A 19,739-nucleotide genomic window follows, 5' to 3' on the forward strand; every position below is an offset into this window, starting at 1 on the left:
AATTAATATGTAGGTGCCTGTCACTAAAGAAGTATTATATGGCACAAAACTACTTGCTCTTGTTTTATGTTCTGGTTTGTCTATATTATTTGAACTTCACTTTGTTGAAATTTCTTCCCTGTATCTAAAGACAAATATAGGCCATACACTTCTCCTTTAAATCTTAGAGTAGAAACTTAAATAATCCCTGAAACCCATTCCTTTACTTTTAAAATCTCTGCTGAAGACTCTCTTCTTCCCCAGTAACAACATTTCCATGTCTCTAGCCCATTAAAAGATTTCATAAAACCTAACGTAAATCGTTCTACAATACAAGCCCACTTGCTTTTGCTCTTGTTTTCTTAATAACGTCCACAGAACATTCCTTCAGTGGTTTGAAGATCCAAATTTCCAACGGTATTCTCTTCTCCACACTCAATCCAGTTCCTTAAGCCTTTAAGAATCTTAAAATAGAAATGTAATAAGGCAGTGTATGGGGACTGTGATAGCACTTTCATAGCTCGCTCACTCTACATCCCCAAAGTGAAGGCCACTTTAACTGCCATTAAAACACGGTTTGAGAAATCCTAAAGGTAGGAATTTGACATGTCATATTTGGTAATATGCTGTGCTTAAATGTCCTAAGTGAACCCAACACAGAATTTAAAATTTCAGTTTACTCTAGTTACCATAAAGCTGGCAAACCTGGCCCAGGTGAGCCCCTGCAAACTACCACTACTCCCAACATGGTGCACACCTTGATCTGTGATTGGAGTCACCCTTTAAGTGAGGTGAAGCTTCAAGGTCATTAACTTTTTTCAAAAATAAAATCAAAACTTCTGTAAGCGTCCTTACAGTTGATAACTTATGAAAAAGTAAGACGACTTCTTAAGGATTGAGGAGTCATAACAGCCATGGTTTAATTATGCAGAAGATGGTCACTTTTAGTAACTGCTATGAGTTCCTGGGGCTTGGTGACTTCACACTGCTTCTCTTCTCTGAATGTCTTTTCTACATCCCTATGAAGGATAATTCTTATCCATATAAATAGCCAACTTTGAGTTTTTTCGAAAGTATCTAATATCTTGGTTTGAAATAAGGATCAAAGAGCTGTAGCTAAAAGTATATCAAAGATAAAATTTGCTTTACTAATTTTTAACCATTTATCTTTCAGCACTTATGTTTCATATCAAGAACTTGGCATATCAGGAACTCAGCAGGTATGATCTAACAATGATATAATTGATGCCACTTTATATATACATAGTATGTTTCTTTCATGGATTTCAAACTGAATTTCTGCTTAATTGGCTTGCTTTCAATATTCCTGGGGGTTAGAAAGGGGAAAGTGTTTCATTATCACTGCATAATAAATGGTAAAACCCAGGAAAATTAAGTGACTTGTCCATGGTCCCACTACTAAAAACAAAGCAACATCTGTACCCTGGATTTCGCCTAATGCCCCTACTGGTCCCCAAGACTTGATGACACAATCAAGTCCTGAACAGCGTAACTTCCCTCCTCTTTGTTTCCCCGTCTCATTCCTGCCCATCCATCCCACCTCCCTAATAACAGCACTTCAAGCACCAATTTTGGCTCTTCTCATTCACACTAAAAATCATATTTTTCACATTCATTCTGTGCCTGGAGGAAGGCAACAAACTTTATTCTTCCTTACGGAAGTACTTACGTGAGCAATGTTTTCTACAGAAAAGGCGCTTGATAAGTATCTGAACTATCTTAAGTGTTTCAACTTGTTTTGAGATACAAGCGTCTTAAACAGCAGAGCTGTGATTCGTTTTCATATTTTATTGCTTCAGATGCTTCAAACTATGGGAAATCTTTGGTAAAAATAAAGACAATAAAATTTTCACAATAACTTCACACAAAGCATTGCACAACAGTATTCAACACACACGAATATAGGAATGTTCAGACTCCTCAGTGAGGAAATCAACTGTACAACGTTCATAATTCATTTAAAACGAACTTTAAAACAAAACTTAATAAATATTTAAAATAGTTCCTAGGTTATTACGTATTAACACTTATATTTCAATCAGTATGTTGACCTTTAAAGGATTTATATTAAAATAAAAATAATTAACAAGTGTTTTTTTCTGTTGCCTAATATACAGCATCAAGTTTTCCCCCCAGTTCTGCTTAATTCACATAGAACTAGAGGGAGGTAACTAAAAGATCAGTATGGTTCTCAGTCAAGCCCTCTGTGGAAAAGAGGAAAATGTTTCATGTCTATTATTACAGACATTTCTCTGATGGTTTATTTGTGGAGTCTCAAACCTGACAAGCCTTAAGTTCATCTAAATGAGTTCTCAGCTCAGGACACAATTCAATTAGCAGCAGTTCCATCAGCACCTGAACCAAGAAAGAAAAAAAAAAAATGTCTTTTTCTCTAAGGGTTAAAAGGAATTAGTATTCTATAAACTCCATTTAGCATCAGATTGATTTATTTCACGGTCCGTTATAACCACCAACAGAATTATCAGACTACTGGGAAACAGTTTGCTGAAATAAGCAAGCCAAGCACTCAGGCAGAAACGTTTACAGCACACGTTGAGAGAGAAACAGCCAGCAGGCCAGGAGGGGGATGCCGCACCCACAGGGGGGTATTTTTTTTACCCAAATTGAACAAAAATGAAGCAGAGAAAATGGGTTCAGAGTTACAAGCAATAAGAATGATTAAGCGTATAAAGAGTTAAAATCTACCCCCGTATATGAACAGAAACGTAGAACTGAAGAAACTGAATCCTCTGGGAGGCTTTAAGTTACTCACATATAACAGATGCTTATTGGCTCTCGTTTCTTGCAGTGCGTTGAATATTTTTATTATACCATGACGGGCATTTTGCTGTCCAACAAGGCTCTGAAGCATATCTGAAAAATTAAGTTTATATTCCACGCTGCTATTGATAAAGTGCACCCTGCACGGACCTTCAGTGAGGGGCTACGACATACGCACACACAGCACGTAAAGGCACGGAGACGCGAGGAACATGAGTGATCAGCTGTTTCCAATGTTTGTTTAAGGAGAAAATGTAGAATTTTTCAATATAAGGCATTTATACAAGCTATAAGTGAAAAAGGAGAAGGGCCATCAACACTCCCTTTTCATGTGACTTTCAGGGTCAGAGCCCAGGCCTCACCTGGAATGTTTTCAAGCAGCTTCTGCTGTGCTCTCCGCTTTGTTTCCTGGCTTTGCTCTTCACTTGGGATTGTGTTCGGAGGTGCCAAATTCCCACCGGGCCACAAAGCATCCCGGAGAGCGCCGATGTAGTAGACCACCATTTGCTCGCTGAGAGCCCAGTCCACTGCGTCCCGGAGTTGTCTTTCAAGAGCAAAATATTTCTTGGATGAGGTTTTTAAACATCTTATTCTCTATTCTCACAAGGCATTTATCAATGGGTAGGTTAAGATAAGCGTTTGATGAATAAACTAGGAATTGGATTTTTAAACTCTGACTCGGAAAGTTTTTTTTTATTTTGGTAACACTGACAGCCATTCATTCCTGGAGCTCACATTTTCACTGGTACTGAATTCTCTAAATGTTTGCCGTACGGTGTCTTTCAATCTGGAAAAGCAAGAACTGAGAGGAGATTGATTTGTTTGAAGCTTGCAACTACCCTTAACTGTGCACGGTACTTAACATACTAATTTCTCCATGAAGTGGTATAAACTGAAAGCATCAATCCGTTGTAAAAGACTGTGAAGAGCTCCCTGAAGAGCTCCCTGAGCTCTGGTAGTCCTGGGGAGAACCACGCTTCTTCACTAGTTGTCCCTTGGGGCGGCCACGGCAGAGGATGCTGGGCAGAGTTGTCTGAGCCCGGAAACATCTCACATGCTCACGGGGCAAAGGGGGAAAAGACACCCCCCTTTCACCACAAAGGGGGGGACTTTGAAAAGATACACTGCTATCCAGCCACGTCACCTTCCCACAGGAGTGAAAATCGGGCAGATCTTGACCTGCACGGTTATAAATAAGTGGCTTTTATCTGGTTACCCAGGTCTTCCATAAACCCTACTTCATCAAATTCCAGCCAACCACTGGACTGCTGCAGAGAGCAGCACAGTTCACGGAGCCAGGAGCGGTGCTGAGGTTGGGAAGGGAAGTCTCTCTGCAGAAAATGGGAGCAGAATCACCTTGGACTATTAGTGCAAGAAAGACCTGAAGTTTCAAACTTAATTCACGAGCAATAAATCAAAAAGCCCTTTAAGAATCTGACTTCCCAACCAGATTTTTAAAGGGACAGTGTGAGGTTTTCAGAAATAATATCTGACATAGATGTTTCAAGCCCAGCACTTTGCACACAGTAACTAGTCACCAATGAAGTCTAAATTCCACTGTGAGTCAGAACCGTGGTAATCCTGTTTGTAACTGCATGTCTCCTGAGATACTTCCCGATAGTGCTTAGAACTGTGCAATTCACATCTAGATCAAATAAAATAATTTTGTTCATTCAATGGGGCTTTGGCTTTGAGAACCTGCTGACCTGCCTAAGTAAAAATCTACATAAAAACACAGCTTGTTTCACCAGCACTGCGTGAAGAAATGAAGAAGGAAAATTTCAGTTTGCAACTTAAAATTAGGTGAGTGACTTACCAAAGGCCATCACCTAAGCATTTTCTATCAATTTAGGTCTGACTTTGTATTAGCCAAAACTGGAGGAAGCTTTTGCAGCAATTCTGGGATGTGAAATTACAGTTGGCAGAAGACGAGAGGCACATATTGTGCTGCTACGTAATTTTATGATGTGTCCTCGTCTGCCTGAGGCAAAACAGCACAGGGCCAGATGCTCCGTAATTTCTCTACCTGAAAAAAAGCCCACTGAAACCCACAGCCTGAAAATTCCCTACGTGGTGCCCCTCCCCCGCCTAATGTATTCACCACTCTCAAACCACAGCTGCTCATCTTCAAACTAAGAGCCAGTATCATAAATAGGAGCAGGGAATGTATGCGTGATTGTCTGAAACTGAAAAAGAAAGTAAGTTAGCGAGTCTGGAGTTCTGAGAAAAATAGGGCCATTTTGAAAACTTCTTTATCCAAGGCCTGTCAGTACTAAGGTTAAGAGGTTTGCCTCAGACTGAAACTGTAAGTTAAACAGGGCATTTTTCCGCTTAAAAACCCACGATACTAAAAGTCAACTAAACAAGCCACTAACACCATTATTATTATTTTTTTTTTTTCTGTGGTACGCGGGCCTCTCACTGTTGTGGCCTCTCCCGTTGCGGAGCACAGGCTCCGGACGCGCAGGCTCAGCGGCCATGGCTCACGGGCCCAGCCGCTCCGCGGCATGTGGGATCCTCCCGGACCGGGGCACAAACCCGTGTCCCCTGCATCGGCAGGCGTACCCTCAACCACTGCGCCACCAGGGAAGCCCCACCATTTTTTAAAAAAACTTAGAAATAAACAGAAGTAAATTTTGGTTTATGACCACAAGGAAAGTATATTCTATTTGCAACTGAATAAAAATATAATATGGGGCTTGTTTAGTTTAGATTTTTTTTTCCCCCTTAGTTTTAGCAGTTGACTCCCAGCTTTTGTGTGGGGAAGTCATAATGCTACAGCCTCGTAAGCACTGGGTACTGGGCATAGAGGATAACCCTTAGGGATATGGGTAACGTGATACAATTCAGAATACACATATGGCTTATAATAGTGTTATAGGGTACACACACCCCTCATGGATACCTAGCTATCAACTAACGAAGAATTACTATTTTAATATCACCCCAACTCTAAAAAAATATATGGTTTGCATTTCCCTTCAAATAAATACCTGCCGTGCGATGCTCATCCTACTTTCATTTTGGCTCAGAGTCTAAGCCTTAAACTGATCCACATCATGTGACATAAAAACGCTGTACCCAAGATATTAAAACCAGTCATCATGGTCAACAGAGAACTTTCCAGAACAATCTTCTGACCCTCGCCAACCAGCCTGCCAGAGCCAGCCCAAGCTTGTTATCTGGTGCACCGCGCATTCTGAAGGAGACAGTCTTGTAGAAATCTGCTTCCCTATCCAATCTTAGAATCATATCAGAAATAAAGAGAGAAACGAAAAAACCTTTAGTTGGGGATGTAATTGGACTGTTAAGGCAAAGGCTAGGGCATGAATTCAAACATTAGTTTCGTGCAACTCACTTGTTGATGGTTCTTCCGAACGTGACCTGAACGAGAGCAATTAATGTTCTTCTCACCCATTTAAACACTAAAATATAAATCAGAGGGAAAGCATTACCACAGGCTATCACAATCGTGACATTTTCATAGCAGCACAAAGCATAAATCTTAACCACGTCACTCAATCCAAGTCTGGACACTAAGGGGCTTTGATATCCACAGAATTTGGGTCTAGGTTAGCAAACTTCTGCCCAGGAATACTCAAATGAATAAGCTTTCATTTTCTACTTTGCAACTGATGAGAGGAAACTTAAGACTTCTTACAGCTTTTCAATGCCTAACAACAGCTGAGCCAGCAAGTGGAACTAAAACTTCACTTCATGTGTCCCCGGGCTACTGACGTCTGTTTCCCACTAGCAGACAGTGCAATTCCTTTTAGATTTGTGCCTGGCTTGTTGAACCCAGTGTTCTAATACACGGCTCTGAACGAGAAGCATCTGTAGTCAGATGTTGACAAATATTTTGAAATATTAACAAATTGATAGGTCTAACTGCTCCCTTTTGAATAGTAGTTTGTAGATCATGCATTTTTATATATTTTATGCCCGTGGGGGAAGAAAGGGGGACTGGGAAGCCCCAGGATTCCGAGTGAGCCATGGACTCATCGCTCCTGCACCACCGCCCGGAGCAGGCGGCCACCATCGCCTTCTCCGAGCCTCAGTTTCCTCATCTGGAAAAGGACCGTGTTAGCATGTACTTTCGTTTTGCTGGAGGGTCATGGCACTACTTTGTGTGAAAGAGTTTTGTGAAGGGCCCTACACATCTAAACTTACTATCAGCATTAGGAGACACATTGTTATAAGGGTAGAATATGAACATAAACCAAAAGAAGGCAAAGAAATGCTGTGAGGATATTTTTGGTCTGCAAATTGGAATCAAAACCAAATATTCCATTTATATATTCACTTCCATTCACTGCAACGTTTAGCTAGTGACACATGACTTGGCTATGATGGGGCCAAGAATTCAGGGCTCCTGCACCAAAGAAAAAAAGGAGTAAATTCACAAACACCTCTGTACAAGGGAAGGCACCCAAACAGAAATCAACAGTTAACACACACTTGGTGCTAGACTAACACATTCTCAAGTCATTTCTAACTTTAAAAATGGATCTAAGTGTCCAGGTGCAGTGGTGGTAATCCTTCAAGTAAGTGTCAAGTCCTGGGGTCAGGACCACGCCTCAGAAGTGCCCTAAGTGTTGATGGAATTCAGAGCGCGCTGCAGGCGTGCCCATCTGAGGCTGGCGTCCCGGCTGGGAGGGGTGTGTCTGGCAGGGATGAGAACTTCGCTCCACCTTTCTCAGGCAGCAGACAGGTAGCTCAGACCCAGAGGGTCTGGGGACACGAGCAACTCCAGGAAGAATGCCTGACAGCCTAGTGACTGGTTATAAATGTTTAAAACAGCTACACTTCTGGTCCATTTTCATAAACTGAACTAGAGCAGGAACCCAAAACGGCTCTGCTACAGATTCTCTCCCATCACTGATGCCCCTGACTCTACAACATTTTCCTACCCTTCCCTAGTCCCCCACTCCAACACAGAATAGCCCCATTATTCTTTCCAAGGACTCATTCGTTCGAAGCCATGGAGGCAGCTGCAGCAACACTAGGATTTTGCTGATGGCAAATATATCACATCTCATTATCAATGATGTTCTGTTTACTCCCCTCTGGAAAGTCACTAGCAAAACCAAATATTCTGAGCAGGTTCACATGAGGGAGGAGATGCACACCACAGAGAGGACTTGGAGCCCTACTCCTGCCCTGACTGCCTCTGACACGTCCACCAGGCTTCTCAGTCTCTTTGTGTCGCAGAGAACACGCTGACCCAAGGCCAAGACGGTGCTTCCTCGTTCTTACCGACTCTGTGGGACATGGGGAGGACTCATGATTTAATGGGCAGACTTCACTGTGGAGGAGCCAGCCTCCGGGTTTGGGGGAGAACTGTTTTTTCCGGCCTGTACTGAACCAGGTTCAACACCAGCACACATCTTGAAGTGTCGGACCAGCTATAGCTTTTTCATCTGAAAGGATCCTTAATAGTTGGACGATATTCCATCATGTGGATATTCCTTAATTTAACTATCACCCATTTCTGAATTTAGCTTAGTTCCAATTTTTCCTTACTGTAATTATGCTCAAATGAACATGCTTATATATAAATCTCTGCCTGGAGTTTAGAATTTGTGTCTATTGCTTAATGTGAATTACATTTTTGAAACCATTATGTTGTAAATTCACTGAAGAAAGAACCCACCTCTGAGATATGTTTGTTTCCCCTATGGAGCTATATCTAAAACATAAGCTCCCAAAGTGTTTGCTGATTATTTTAAGATTTGGCTTAGAGGAAGAAAAAGTTCAATGACCGAAACAATCCCGGCACTGAAAATTTTCTTGCCTATTCATTCATCCATCCATCCATCCATCCAAGCATTTTCATTGATCACCTACTATGCATCAATCGTTGTAAAGATACCGAGGATTAGAAGACATAAAAGATGCGCCCAAGCCTGTAACAGCACTTGAAGTTTCTTCATCTGCGAAGAATTCTTTAAGCGACATGTTAAGGGATATATAAATAAGAAGCAATGCACAGCCGGCTTCCTGCATAGGACCAACTCCCAGCCCACCTTCTTTGCCCCAGGGGAAAAGATGCTCATCCAAGTGGGCAGAGCCCAGGACGTTCTCCGAACAACGTGCTCCCGGTTGGAGCACTGCTGTGCCTTGTGAAACCCTGCTCCTCTCGCGCGCTTCCTCTGCTAGGAGCTCGGCTGTGCCTTTACGCACCTGGCACACCTCTAGCTAGGACTCGAGGCTCCAGGTGTTACTGAGTATGCTGGCGTCGCCATTTACAGGTTGGGGACTGTGGAAGGTGAGGGTGGGTAGACAGTCCTACTAAGGACTCAAGACTAAAGCCAAGAAGTACCGTTTGACCTTTCACCCCGGTACTGCTTCGGGAGAGAGGCACTTGCGCGGGTCTTAACAAAAGAGTATTCTGATCCTCTTTTTGCTCTTGTTTCTTCTAAGTACGTCTCCCCTCAGGAACTATTAGGGTAGGATTCCTCACCTTGGCACTGCTGTCGTTTGGGACAGGATAACTCTTTGCTGTGGGGCTGTCCTGTGCACTGGAGGATGCTTGAGCAGCGCCCTTGGCCTCCGCCCACGAGATGCCAGCGGCGCCCTCCCACGAGCTGTGACAACCAAAACTGTTTCCAGACATGCCAGTGTCCCCTGTGGACAAAATGCCCCCATGCCTCCACGGATGACCAGTCCTCTAGGGAGGAAAGGAGGCTGAGAGCAGGCTTGGGTGTCCCTGCGTCCCTGGCCACATATTCACCTTTAACAACAGGGCTCTTCCTCTGCTATGCAAAATTAACTTTTGTATACCTTTTGGTGATGAAGCAATGAGGCTATGCTGTCACATAAAAAGAAATTCAAAACATTCAAGCTTTCTGTATACAGAGGAACATGGTGCAGGGTAAAGCAGGACCCTAAATTCCATGAGAACAGGGATATCTGTCCTAAGGTTGTGTCCTCAGAACCTGCCTTGGTATCTGGTTGGCCTGTAAAAGTATTTGCTGAATGAATATAAATACATGTCTGATTCAGGAACAAAGGGATATTGTGTGTGTGTGTGTGTGTGTGTGTGTGTGTAACCACTTAACCAGCAAAACCACTGAATAGTAATAAAGACGCTTACTTCCTCGAAGTTCAAAAATCTCCCCAATCAGCATGAAACATGGTTCAGCCAAGGAGTCTTTCCTTCCATCCACGTCATCACCACAATCTGACAGGTCACTGTCCTCCTCTGCCTCCTCCTGGGGGAACAGTAAAGTCACAGGAAGCAGGTCACTCACCCAAGGAAGGTGATACGTTCTCTTCCCAGGGTCAATTCCGAATGATGCACTTATAGTTCAACCTCACACAATCCTTCAACTTCCCTACATGCAGAAACCTATGCATTTTCACAAAGAGGCCAAAGTGTATCTAAACTCAGGGCATAGCTTGATCCTAAAGCCTCATTCAAGGTCTAAAATAATTTTGAAAAGCCTCTGTCACTGTATTAATGAGTGAATTCGGAGGTAACAAAACAGCTTTCTAACCATTTTGAGTTTTAAAAGGAAGCCTTTTTAACTTGAAATATTTTAAATTCACTGTTTTTTTAAAGACATGTATAATTTAAAGTAATTTAGTTATTTTTAAAGCTCTGATTCAAGCTTTTATTCTGTACTTCAGCTAGTCTCACTTCTTGATCTGCGTATCAGCAAATTTCCGTTGAAAACTCATTTATGCCAGGCACCAGGCTAGTGCCAACGAGTGTGACGTGGATCCCGACTTTGAGAGGGCCTTAGCTCTGCGGGGAGGTGGCCAGCATGCACGTGGCTGCTTCTCCAAGCAGGGTGAAGAGCTGCAACAGGGGTGCAGACGTTAGGCAGTGGAAGGACAGCTGAGGAAGTTCACTCGGATGTGTGCGGGGAGCAGCTGAGGCTGCGGGAACAAGCAGCGGCCCAACGACAGGGCCTTGGGGGCGTGACGAGCAGAGCAGAGCAGAGGGCTGAGAAGTCAGCGGCCGGAGGGGCACCCCCAGCTTCACGGCTTCACTGCACGTCCAGCAGCATCAGAGGCTGCAGGAGGCTGCCGGTCGGCCACTGGCCTTCCTCCTTCCGAGAGCAGTTTCCCGGAGTGACTTGGCCACAGGGTGAATCCCAAGAGGTGCAGGGATAAACGGGAGGTGGCGGAGGGGAGGGGCCAAGTACGGCCAGACGTGACACGTGTGGCGTGCAGGAAAGAGGCGGGGAGGTGCCCGGGAGGGAGGCAGGCAGGCAGGCGGACCCCTGTGGTTCGCAGGCTCTGCTCCAGCTCAGGACTCGGCAAAGCAGACGCTCCTTTCCACGGTTACTTCCTTCTGTCCAAGCTCGTTAAACCAATTCTGGTGAAGAGGCGGTGGCGTCTGGCATTGAACTAAGGAGACGCCACATTTCGGAGATGGTCTCGTGCATCTTGCTGGAGAGCCAAACGAGGGGCCGCAGGCCTCAGCCAAGTAAGGGGCCCCTGGAGGGAAGCCCGAGGGTCAGGTATGAGATGGCAAATGTCTGCAGCCTGTCTATTCACTCCTTCACCCACCCGCATCACTGCGAGATGCATCTTGCTTCAGGACGTGACACGGCTTTCCATTCCCTCAGACAAAGCCTAAACGCCTCAGCGCGACGGCCTTGCCCCTCCTCCTACCCTCGGCCTCATGTCCTTCAGCGCACGCTCCCGAAGCCCCCCCTCGGCCCAAAGACCTGCTGACTGTTCCACACACGCACCCTCTGCTCCTGAACCTCAACGTTAGCTCCAAGCCCTCTGCGGTGCCGGCCCCCGTCCCGGGCGCCGGCCAGGCCACCTTCCGCAGAGGGCCTCCCACAGAACCTCCATCCACATGCCACTCACCTACCTTGTTATCAACCCTGTCCCCAAATAGGACAGCAATGGTGACTCAAGGTATCTGCTTCCTCCCCATCTGTAGCAGGCCTTCCACAAACACCTGCCACATCAAACAGCCTCCAGAGGACGTGTGCTTAAATATGCTTCAAAAACGTACAACCTTCAGACAGCTCACCTCCTGATGGGAGAAGAAGTCGCGAGGGAGTCTTTCCAGAAATGAGGATAATGAAAAAGTGGACTTTTTCCCCTGCACGTCAATAACCTTGAGGTAGTCAGGAGAAGGGCTCAAAAAGGCATAAAGTGCTTCACTCTGACACAGTCTTTCATCCGAAAGCAGATTCTGTGGGAGAAAGAGGATTAATGCCTCCTGCGTGGTTCGTCTGTGAGCTGGGAGCCACGAGGAGTGAAGGCAGAGTTGACTGTCCCGGGAAATTTACTTTCATCGTAATTCTGAACCTAAAATCACTTCCCTTTTCTCCTGAAATGCACTCTATACTAGATGAGTTCTCACCGAGCTTGATGGCAACTGCACTCTGTGGGTTAGCTGGAGCGCCCTGCTTGTGCTCAGGGCGACGTGAAGTCTCACTGTGCAAACCGCCTGCAGGACCGGGGGCTGCCGCCTTCGAAAGTCACGGGTGTTTTCCGCACACTACACAAGGGTCCCACCCAACCCTTTCACGGCTACGTGCGTGCGGACTTTGTACATGAGCTGAAAAAAGCGCTTTGGGTTGTCACGTGGTGGTAACTGCCTGGCACCAGGAGTTTTCTGTCCCTGTGCTCCACCTTCCCCGCGCAGCGTATGCTTACATAATTTTATAACTCTTTTTATCGGCCCATAAACTGGAAATGTGCTCAAGTTCTCTGGCCTTAGGAGAAAGGAAAGGAGAACGTGCATCAAGTTGTCGTATGAAGCAAGTGCTACTGATAAGCCAGGAAAATTAACAATGTGACCACAAGAACGTTTAAATGTCTGGTGCTCACAGATACAGGGTTTAGGAATAAAGGAACCAATGAGAAATCCTGCCCCATGGATGATGTAACTCCCTGAGGGGCTGGAACACTGGGGTTCTGATGGCAGAACCCTCTCTGCTGGGAGAACAGGCTACATTCTGGTCCCAGAGGAGTTGGTCCATGACGTTCACATTATGTTTGCTCAGACGAAGCTTGAAATCTGATAAACCCTGTGACCCTCCCTAGAAAAGCATCTCCAAGCATGCCCAATAGTGCCACACTGGGGACGGGGGTCCCGGGCACCACCACCCCAACCCCCGCCCCGCATTCCAGTGGTTGTCAGCTTCCTGTGTCCTGCGGAAGACTGGCCTGAAGATGGAGGTTCTGCCGCAGACGTGGGGAAGGAGATTTAGGGGACAGGCAGTTGGGGTCACTACTGCCTTCCCAGGCAGGCCCCCGAGCCTTTATTCCCTTTGTAGAGCATTAGATGCTCAGCTGTACGTGAGGGTGGGTTAGGAGTGAGACAGCCTCCCTCCACCTTGATCTCCTTTAGCTAATCTCCACTCCAGCACTCTTTTACCAAATAGTAGCAAATGATAACCAATGCTAAGTCTCAAATAATGCAATCAACGTAACTAAGGAAATCATGAAGGATGACAAGTCTTTGGACTAAGTTATATTCTATCATGAGGGAAAGTAACCAAAGTGAACATGTATGAGAACTTAGAAATGTTCTCCAAGATTATGTCTATGGGGCAAGGTGTAATTGGGATTTTATCACATCTTCAAGCTGAGAATATAATCCTAATTCCCACTCCTTCCCCCCAAAGGCTTAGAGCACGTTGTCCTACGCAGGTGGAGTCTCTAAGAGGGCTAGTCAGTGTTAGAGGAGGAGAGTAAAACGTTCCAGGAAGAGCGAACAGCACGTGCACTCCCAGAAGTGGGTGCGGCACTACTGCGGGGACGGCTAGAGTAAGCTGCCTGTGTGCGAGGGACGACTGGCTGCATTATTATCTATTATCACTATACCTCGAAGGGAACCATGTGTCATATATAAGTACTCACACCAACACACACTCAATGGAATCCTCTTTTCTGGAAGGTCCTGTGGACCTAATAGTATCTGCCTTTCAGACTAAACCTTTTGCATCTTGCTTTTCCTGTCTGCAGCTGGTGGGAGGATATTCTGAAACTTCAGTCTGCTGTGTAATCTACCTAAAGTTATTAAATAGTGAGCACTTTCACATGAAGTCTTTGAGGAAATGAAAAGCAATTTAAACCATTACTTTCTGACTTACAGTCCTCTTGATCAAAAGACAAATGGCCCCTTGAGATGCCCCTTCCACCTCTTCAGGCAGATGGTCCCCGCCCCCAGCCTCGCCCACGCCACCTACTGGCAGCGCGAGCACATGCTTCTCTTGGCACCAGGGCAGGAATCACTAACCCATTTCCATCACCAGCAACCCAACAGGGGCACGAGTGACCCCTCCCTCCATCCCCAAAAGTGCAGGGGGCACCCCGGTCTCTGCAGCACAACTGGAAAGGCAGCTGAAGGGCTGGAAGCGCCAGACAACCCAAGACCCTCCCTCCCCCAACAGCAGAGGCTGGAAGGAAACGGAAGCATTAGCTGCAAGATCCCAGAGCTACACACGTGGGGCTTCACAAGCTTGGATTTTGAATAATACATATTCGTTTCACAAACAAGACCTTTAGTTCATCTGAACAATTTAATCAGGTACAATGCTTGAGTGGGTTTAATATTTCCTAGATGTTCTGAATCAGCAACGAGATGGTAATATTTCAGTTTTAAATTCTCTCCTGTAATAGCATTTAAACATTAATGATTCTCTATCCCAGTTCTGCCATAATTAAACTCGGAAAGTTTTTCAAAGGTGCAATTATTTTATTTCCTGAGGGAAATATATACATACATATATATATATATATATATATATATACACACACACACACACACACACACACATTTATATATTTATAAAAAATACATATATATTTAGAGAGAGATGAATATATGAGAGAAAAATAGTTAGGAACACTTGCAAGTAGCTAAAATGTACCTACTTTAACTATGATTCACACCCTGGTCCAACTGAATATAACATAACCTTTACTAAGAATTTGGCAACATCCGTTATTAAGTCTCAGGACTTCTAGCTACTACTGCATTGGCAAAAAGTGTTTCACAAGGCAAAGGCCCATGCCCCCCGAGAACTATACGGGCTTTGGGGGCCGTGGTATGAGCAACTTAACTATACCCTGAATACAGAGGCCCCAGCTAAGGAAAAAATAAATAGTGGTTTGCTACTGGAGACAGTATACCTTTGTCCGGTATTATGTTCTAAAGATAGAGTGAAAGAAACCAGTTATGCGTTTAGAGGAAATAAGGAAACTATCTTTAGAACCTTGCAGTAGGTAAGGATTTCTCTACAAGCACAAAAGGCGTTCACCACAAAAGGAAAATAAATGGATAAATTGGACTAAATTAAAATTGAGAACTTATGCTCATTAAGAGACTGAAAAGGCAACCCACAGAAAGAAGATAGCCACAGCACATCTGCTCTGACAAGAGATGCACATCCAAAACGCACACGAAACTCCTGCAAAGCGATATGGAAAAGACAGGCAACACGACAGAAGAGCAGACACAACTTGAACAAAAGAAACCGTCCAGTGTGGAGTGAACAGAAGTCTGCATGCCGCTGGTGAGAGTGTACAAACCGCTACGACCACTCACAAAAACTGAAAACCCCAAATGCCTAGGGATTCCCCAGCAGCTATTCACCAAAAGACAAGCACTGACAGCTTATTAATAGCCTCCACCTGGAAACTCTCCCAACGCCCATCAACAAGAGCATGAACAGACTGCAGGGGTTTCACGCCAGGAGAAGAAGCCCATTCAACAATGAAAACGAGAACAAAAATGAAATCAAAGAACGGTCTGCAACTGAAACAGCCCTATGGGAGGACCTCAGGCCCACGATCCTGAGTGAAGGGGGTCCACGCCCTGTGACTCCACTCATGTGAAGTTCAAAACCAGCTGTAAGCGCGTGGTCGTGAGTCGGGACCACGGTCACCTGTGGTGATGCTGGCGGGACTGGTGACACTGTCTCTGGGACTAGGTGCTAGTTATGAGGATGTGTCCAGTTTGTGAAACTGGAGAAAGCCGTACACATGGTATCTGCATTTTCTGTCTGTAGAGTATACATATATATACACACATATACATACATGTATCACCAAAAAAAAAAAACAAACCCCAGAACCCAAAACCAAAGATATTTTGAGGATCTGTCCTGACCTGTGAGAACAGGAAGCAAACAGGCAAACTCTGAGAATGATGACGGTTCAACCCCCAATAACCCCCAAATAACTAATTTTCCTCCCATATCCAGAAAGTTTTCTTACCTGTAAAAACTTATTTAATTGATTCTTTGACTTTTCCATAAACTTTTGATCTACAGATTTGAAAGGCAGCTTGCTAAGAGAAGGCAACTGGACTTTTTTTAAAGAAGGGAAACACTGTGAGGGAAAAAAATTAAATGTTAGTATATTGAAATTACATTTAAATCTTTAAAAAAATTTTAGATTTTTAATAAGAACAAACCGAGTATCCTCTTCCTATACTAGGTTCCTCTGAGACTGAAGACCTTGAAAACCTTCCTGTTCTAACCAGACTCAAGGAATCCGGAGGAACAGGACATGTGATGAAAAAAGCTAACGCCTGTCCCTGGACTTACAAATGCCTGGAAGCTGGAAATTGTGGAGCTGGGCTGGGAAGGTGGGTCTGCACCACAGGCATGGAGCACAGTGTGTAGGGTACGGACACATGGCTCCCAGCAAGAACTTTTCTCTTAGAATGTGCTCTGTTTACAACATCTCTGTAAAAAGTTATCAGGGTTGACAAAAGAAGACCATGGAAAGAAAGAATAACTCAGGTTGTAGCTTTATCACTGCCTTTCAAGGGCAAACTGCAGAATGTAAATATATTAATAATAATAAAGTATGTTAACAGATAATAAACTTCCCTCTGTGGATTAAATCCTGCATTCTGCCAGACACCATGCTAGAGGCTGGGTGTGTGTAACGGCTCTGAGTCACCCCTACTTTACATATGGGACGACTGAGGATCGGAGCTGAAACCCACATCCATCTGGCCATCAAGTCTGGCCTCAGTGCCCGCAGGACTCTGCAGCCTGCCCCTCAGATGCCGGGAGGACAGTGGGTTCCAAATGCTCCAGACGCTGCCTCTTCACTAAGGCACTGGGGCCACTGGAATATGCTGACTAGATCACTGGTGCTGAAAAGTAAGTGAGCACAGAGTCTGCCTGCAACGGCCTTCCCTCCTGCTGTTTTCAGGGTCACAGCAGCCCCGACAGGGACCTGTCACAGCTGTCAATAGGAAGAGTTCTTTCAAAAAATGAAAACTCCAAAAAAAAGAAAGTAAGTAAGAAAAGAAAAAAACTCACACAATACGAAATGCCAAAGGTGAGAGAAGAACCCAGGAATCAGGCCACAGAGGAAGAAATATAATGAGACAAAAGAACAGACGTGAAATTTTATAAGGCTTGTTTCCTCTAATGCTTCAGAGCAATTGTTCTTGATAAAAATTACTGATTAAAAGTGTTTTTAAAAAATCACCCTAGAAGAAAAGGTGAAAGGAAACAGACATATTTCCTTTGCAAAAGAAGGGTCTGAGAGGTGACTGTAGGGTTTTACCAGCATCAGTTCATTCTGAGCAAGAGAAAAATGGACTTAAATGAAGGTAGAAACAACTGAAGAACACTTTAATTGCTGGGGTAAAGGGCAATTAGCTCCAGTAGATGGAGAGTTAGAGAAGATGCAACTCCTGAGAAAAATGGGAAAATCGTGAATGGAAACTAAGACAACCTGGATTCTAGTCCTGGTTTGGCCGTTATGTATACATCCTACTACGAGTCAGTTAAACTCTCTGGGATCACGTTCCCTCATCTATCAAATAAAAGAACTGACCTAGATTAGTAGCTTTCAAACATTTTAAACTAAAATCCACAGCAGGAAATACATACCACATTGCAACCCACAATGCACATGCAGATACATGCATCCATATATTATATAGTACACACACCTAGACATAACAATACACACACCCAAACGTATACACATCCATACATGCAATACACAAATCCATACACGCAGTATACACATCCATGTATGCAATACACACACCCATACTTATAATATACACACCCATAAAACCGAAGCTAAAGTACCATGAAACAGTGCTCATTACTACTACTGTAACTACTACTAACAAAAGCAAATAATGTTTACTATGTGCAGCATGTTCTTCTAAATGCTCTGCACACGCTTATTCCCTTCATTCTTACAACAGCTGTGTGAGATGGGTAAGGAAGGCACTGTTAATATCAGTAGAATACAGATATTAATAAAAAGAGGTATAAAGAGATAGAGTGACAGGTCCAGGTCACAGAGCTGGTAAATAGTAAAGCGAGGATCAAAACTGGATCCAAACTCGAGCAGCCTGGCTGCAGAGTCTGTGCTCTCAACCACCGCACTCTACTGATTCAATTCCTTTATGTGATGAAATGCAATATATTCTATTCTCTTTCTATTGCTGCAACCCAGAATTGATCTCACTACCCGCAGTGGGTCACAACTGGCAGCTCTGAAACCAATGGCCATCGATGCTCCCCAGCTCTCCTCCAGCTCTGGGGTTCTGGGGGATACAACGGAGGTCAGACAATTATCTATCCTGAAGGATTTAGACTAGACTAGATGGTTGATCTTCAAGTAAATTTCTAAACGTCAAGCTGAAAATGCCACTTTGCCACTATCAACAGCAAAGGAGAAAGATGAATCCGTTTCTTTGTGTGTAAAAATTGAAATGAGCTCTTAAATCTCTTCTTCAGTTATTCTAAATCTGTGTTCACAAGAATTCATACCTCACTAAGTTTCCGGTGTAAATTCTGAAACTCACTGAGCCTTCTGGGGACCGTCCAGTTCTTAGTTTCAACTCCTCCAACTTCTTGTAAGCTTACCATGACAAAGTAACAGGGCATTTGTTCACCATTGTCTTCTGTAACCTTGGAAAAACAGACGAACACAACAGCAACGAAAAGCACGGTGAGCGATACGGTAGGCAAGACGTTTAAGTGTCCCCCAGGATCTCCCTCTCCCTGGCATGTATGCCCCACACAGTCCCCAGGACTTGAAAATGATGGGTTCTATTCTGACAGTTAGGGCATGCCACATGGACAAGCAACCTTAAACTAGGGCCTAATCCTAACCACGTGGGCCTTTTCAAAGCAGAGGGATTTCTCTGGCGAGTAGCAGAAGAGGAATCAGAGGAAGCACGAGAAAAGTCTGACATGTGCCACTGTAAAGATGGAGAGGGCCACGCGGAAAGGGTCTGGGAGTGCTGCCAGGAACTGAGAGCAACATGGTGCTGACGGCAAAGAACAGAGTCCTCAGTCCCACAACCACCAGGAACTGAATCCTGCCAAGGACCTGAATGGACCTGGAAGTGGATTTTCCCCAGATTCTCCAGACAAGAACTCAGTCTGGCCAACAACCTGATTTCAGCCTTACGATGCAGAGAACACAGTCAGACAGTGCTGGACTTTCAACCTACACAACTGTGAGCTAATAAATGGGTGATGTTTTGAGCCATGAAATGTGTGGTAATTTGTCATGCAGCAAAAGAAGACTAACATAGCAGACTTGACATCCTAACTGGGTTTCCTTGAAAAAGCAAATTAACAGGAAGCGAACAGGTGTGAGAGACCAAAGCCTCTCTCAGAGAAGGATGAGGGTTTCCCCAGTTTAATACAGGATTCCACAAGCTGTGATTTCCATTTTCGAGAAATTTCACATTGGGAGACCTAATTGCCCCTACCTCCCAACTTAAGGTGATTCTTAAAACACATACACACACACCCTGTCATAATTCAGAATAGCCACCATTGCTCTTCACATAAATGGATGAGAGAAGAAACAAAAAGGAAGTACACTGAATCTAAGCTTGAATTAGCGTCATGAACCGAAATTAGAGACGAAGAATCAACAGAAAGGCAAGGGAAGGAGACAGCGAACTTGCTGAGCACCGGCTGAGCCCCACCAGGTAGGATCACCGTGCCCCTGTGAGGACGGGGCGTGGAGGC

At 44.5% G+C, this 19,739-nt stretch overlaps 2 protein-coding genes across 3 annotated transcripts in view; one reads left to right on the plus strand and one right to left on the minus strand.

Moving 5' to 3' along the window:
• Window positions 1-3,452, plus strand: part of LRP2BP (LRP2 binding protein) — a 57,935-nt gene extending 54,483 nt beyond the window's left edge. Inside the window, exon 10 of the mRNA XM_065899776.1 lies at window positions 3,124-3,452. The gene's annotated coding sequence lies outside the window, so the exon portion shown is untranslated. The remainder of the gene's footprint in view (window positions 1-3,123) is intronic.
• SNX25 (sorting nexin 25) overlaps window positions 1,771-19,739 on the minus strand; it is a 109,219-nt gene continuing 91,250 nt past the window's right edge. The window contains exons 12-19 of one of the 2 annotated variants that reach the window (XM_065899774.1): window positions 18,522-18,662; window positions 15,982-16,095; window positions 11,780-11,944; window positions 9,878-9,995; window positions 6,140-6,206; window positions 3,144-3,325; window positions 2,774-2,874; window positions 1,771-2,355 (exon numbers count right to left, since the gene is read on the minus strand). In XM_065899774.1, coding sequence (XP_065755846.1) covers window positions 2,275-2,355; window positions 2,774-2,874; window positions 3,144-3,325; window positions 6,140-6,206; window positions 9,878-9,995; window positions 11,780-11,944; window positions 15,982-16,095; window positions 18,522-18,662 — 969 coding nt within the window. In that variant the 3' untranslated portion in view covers window positions 1,771-2,274. The remainder of the gene's footprint in view (window positions 2,356-2,773; window positions 2,875-3,143; window positions 3,326-6,139; window positions 6,207-9,877; window positions 9,996-11,779; window positions 11,945-15,981; window positions 16,096-18,521; window positions 18,663-19,739) is intronic. The other variant, XM_065899775.1, reaches the window with a different exon arrangement.

This window comes from Phocoena phocoena, chromosome 21 (assembly GCF_963924675.1).
Source record: "Phocoena phocoena chromosome 21, mPhoPho1.1, whole genome shotgun sequence".
NCBI classification, from domain to species: Eukaryota; Metazoa; Chordata; class Mammalia; order Artiodactyla; family Phocoenidae; genus Phocoena; species Phocoena phocoena.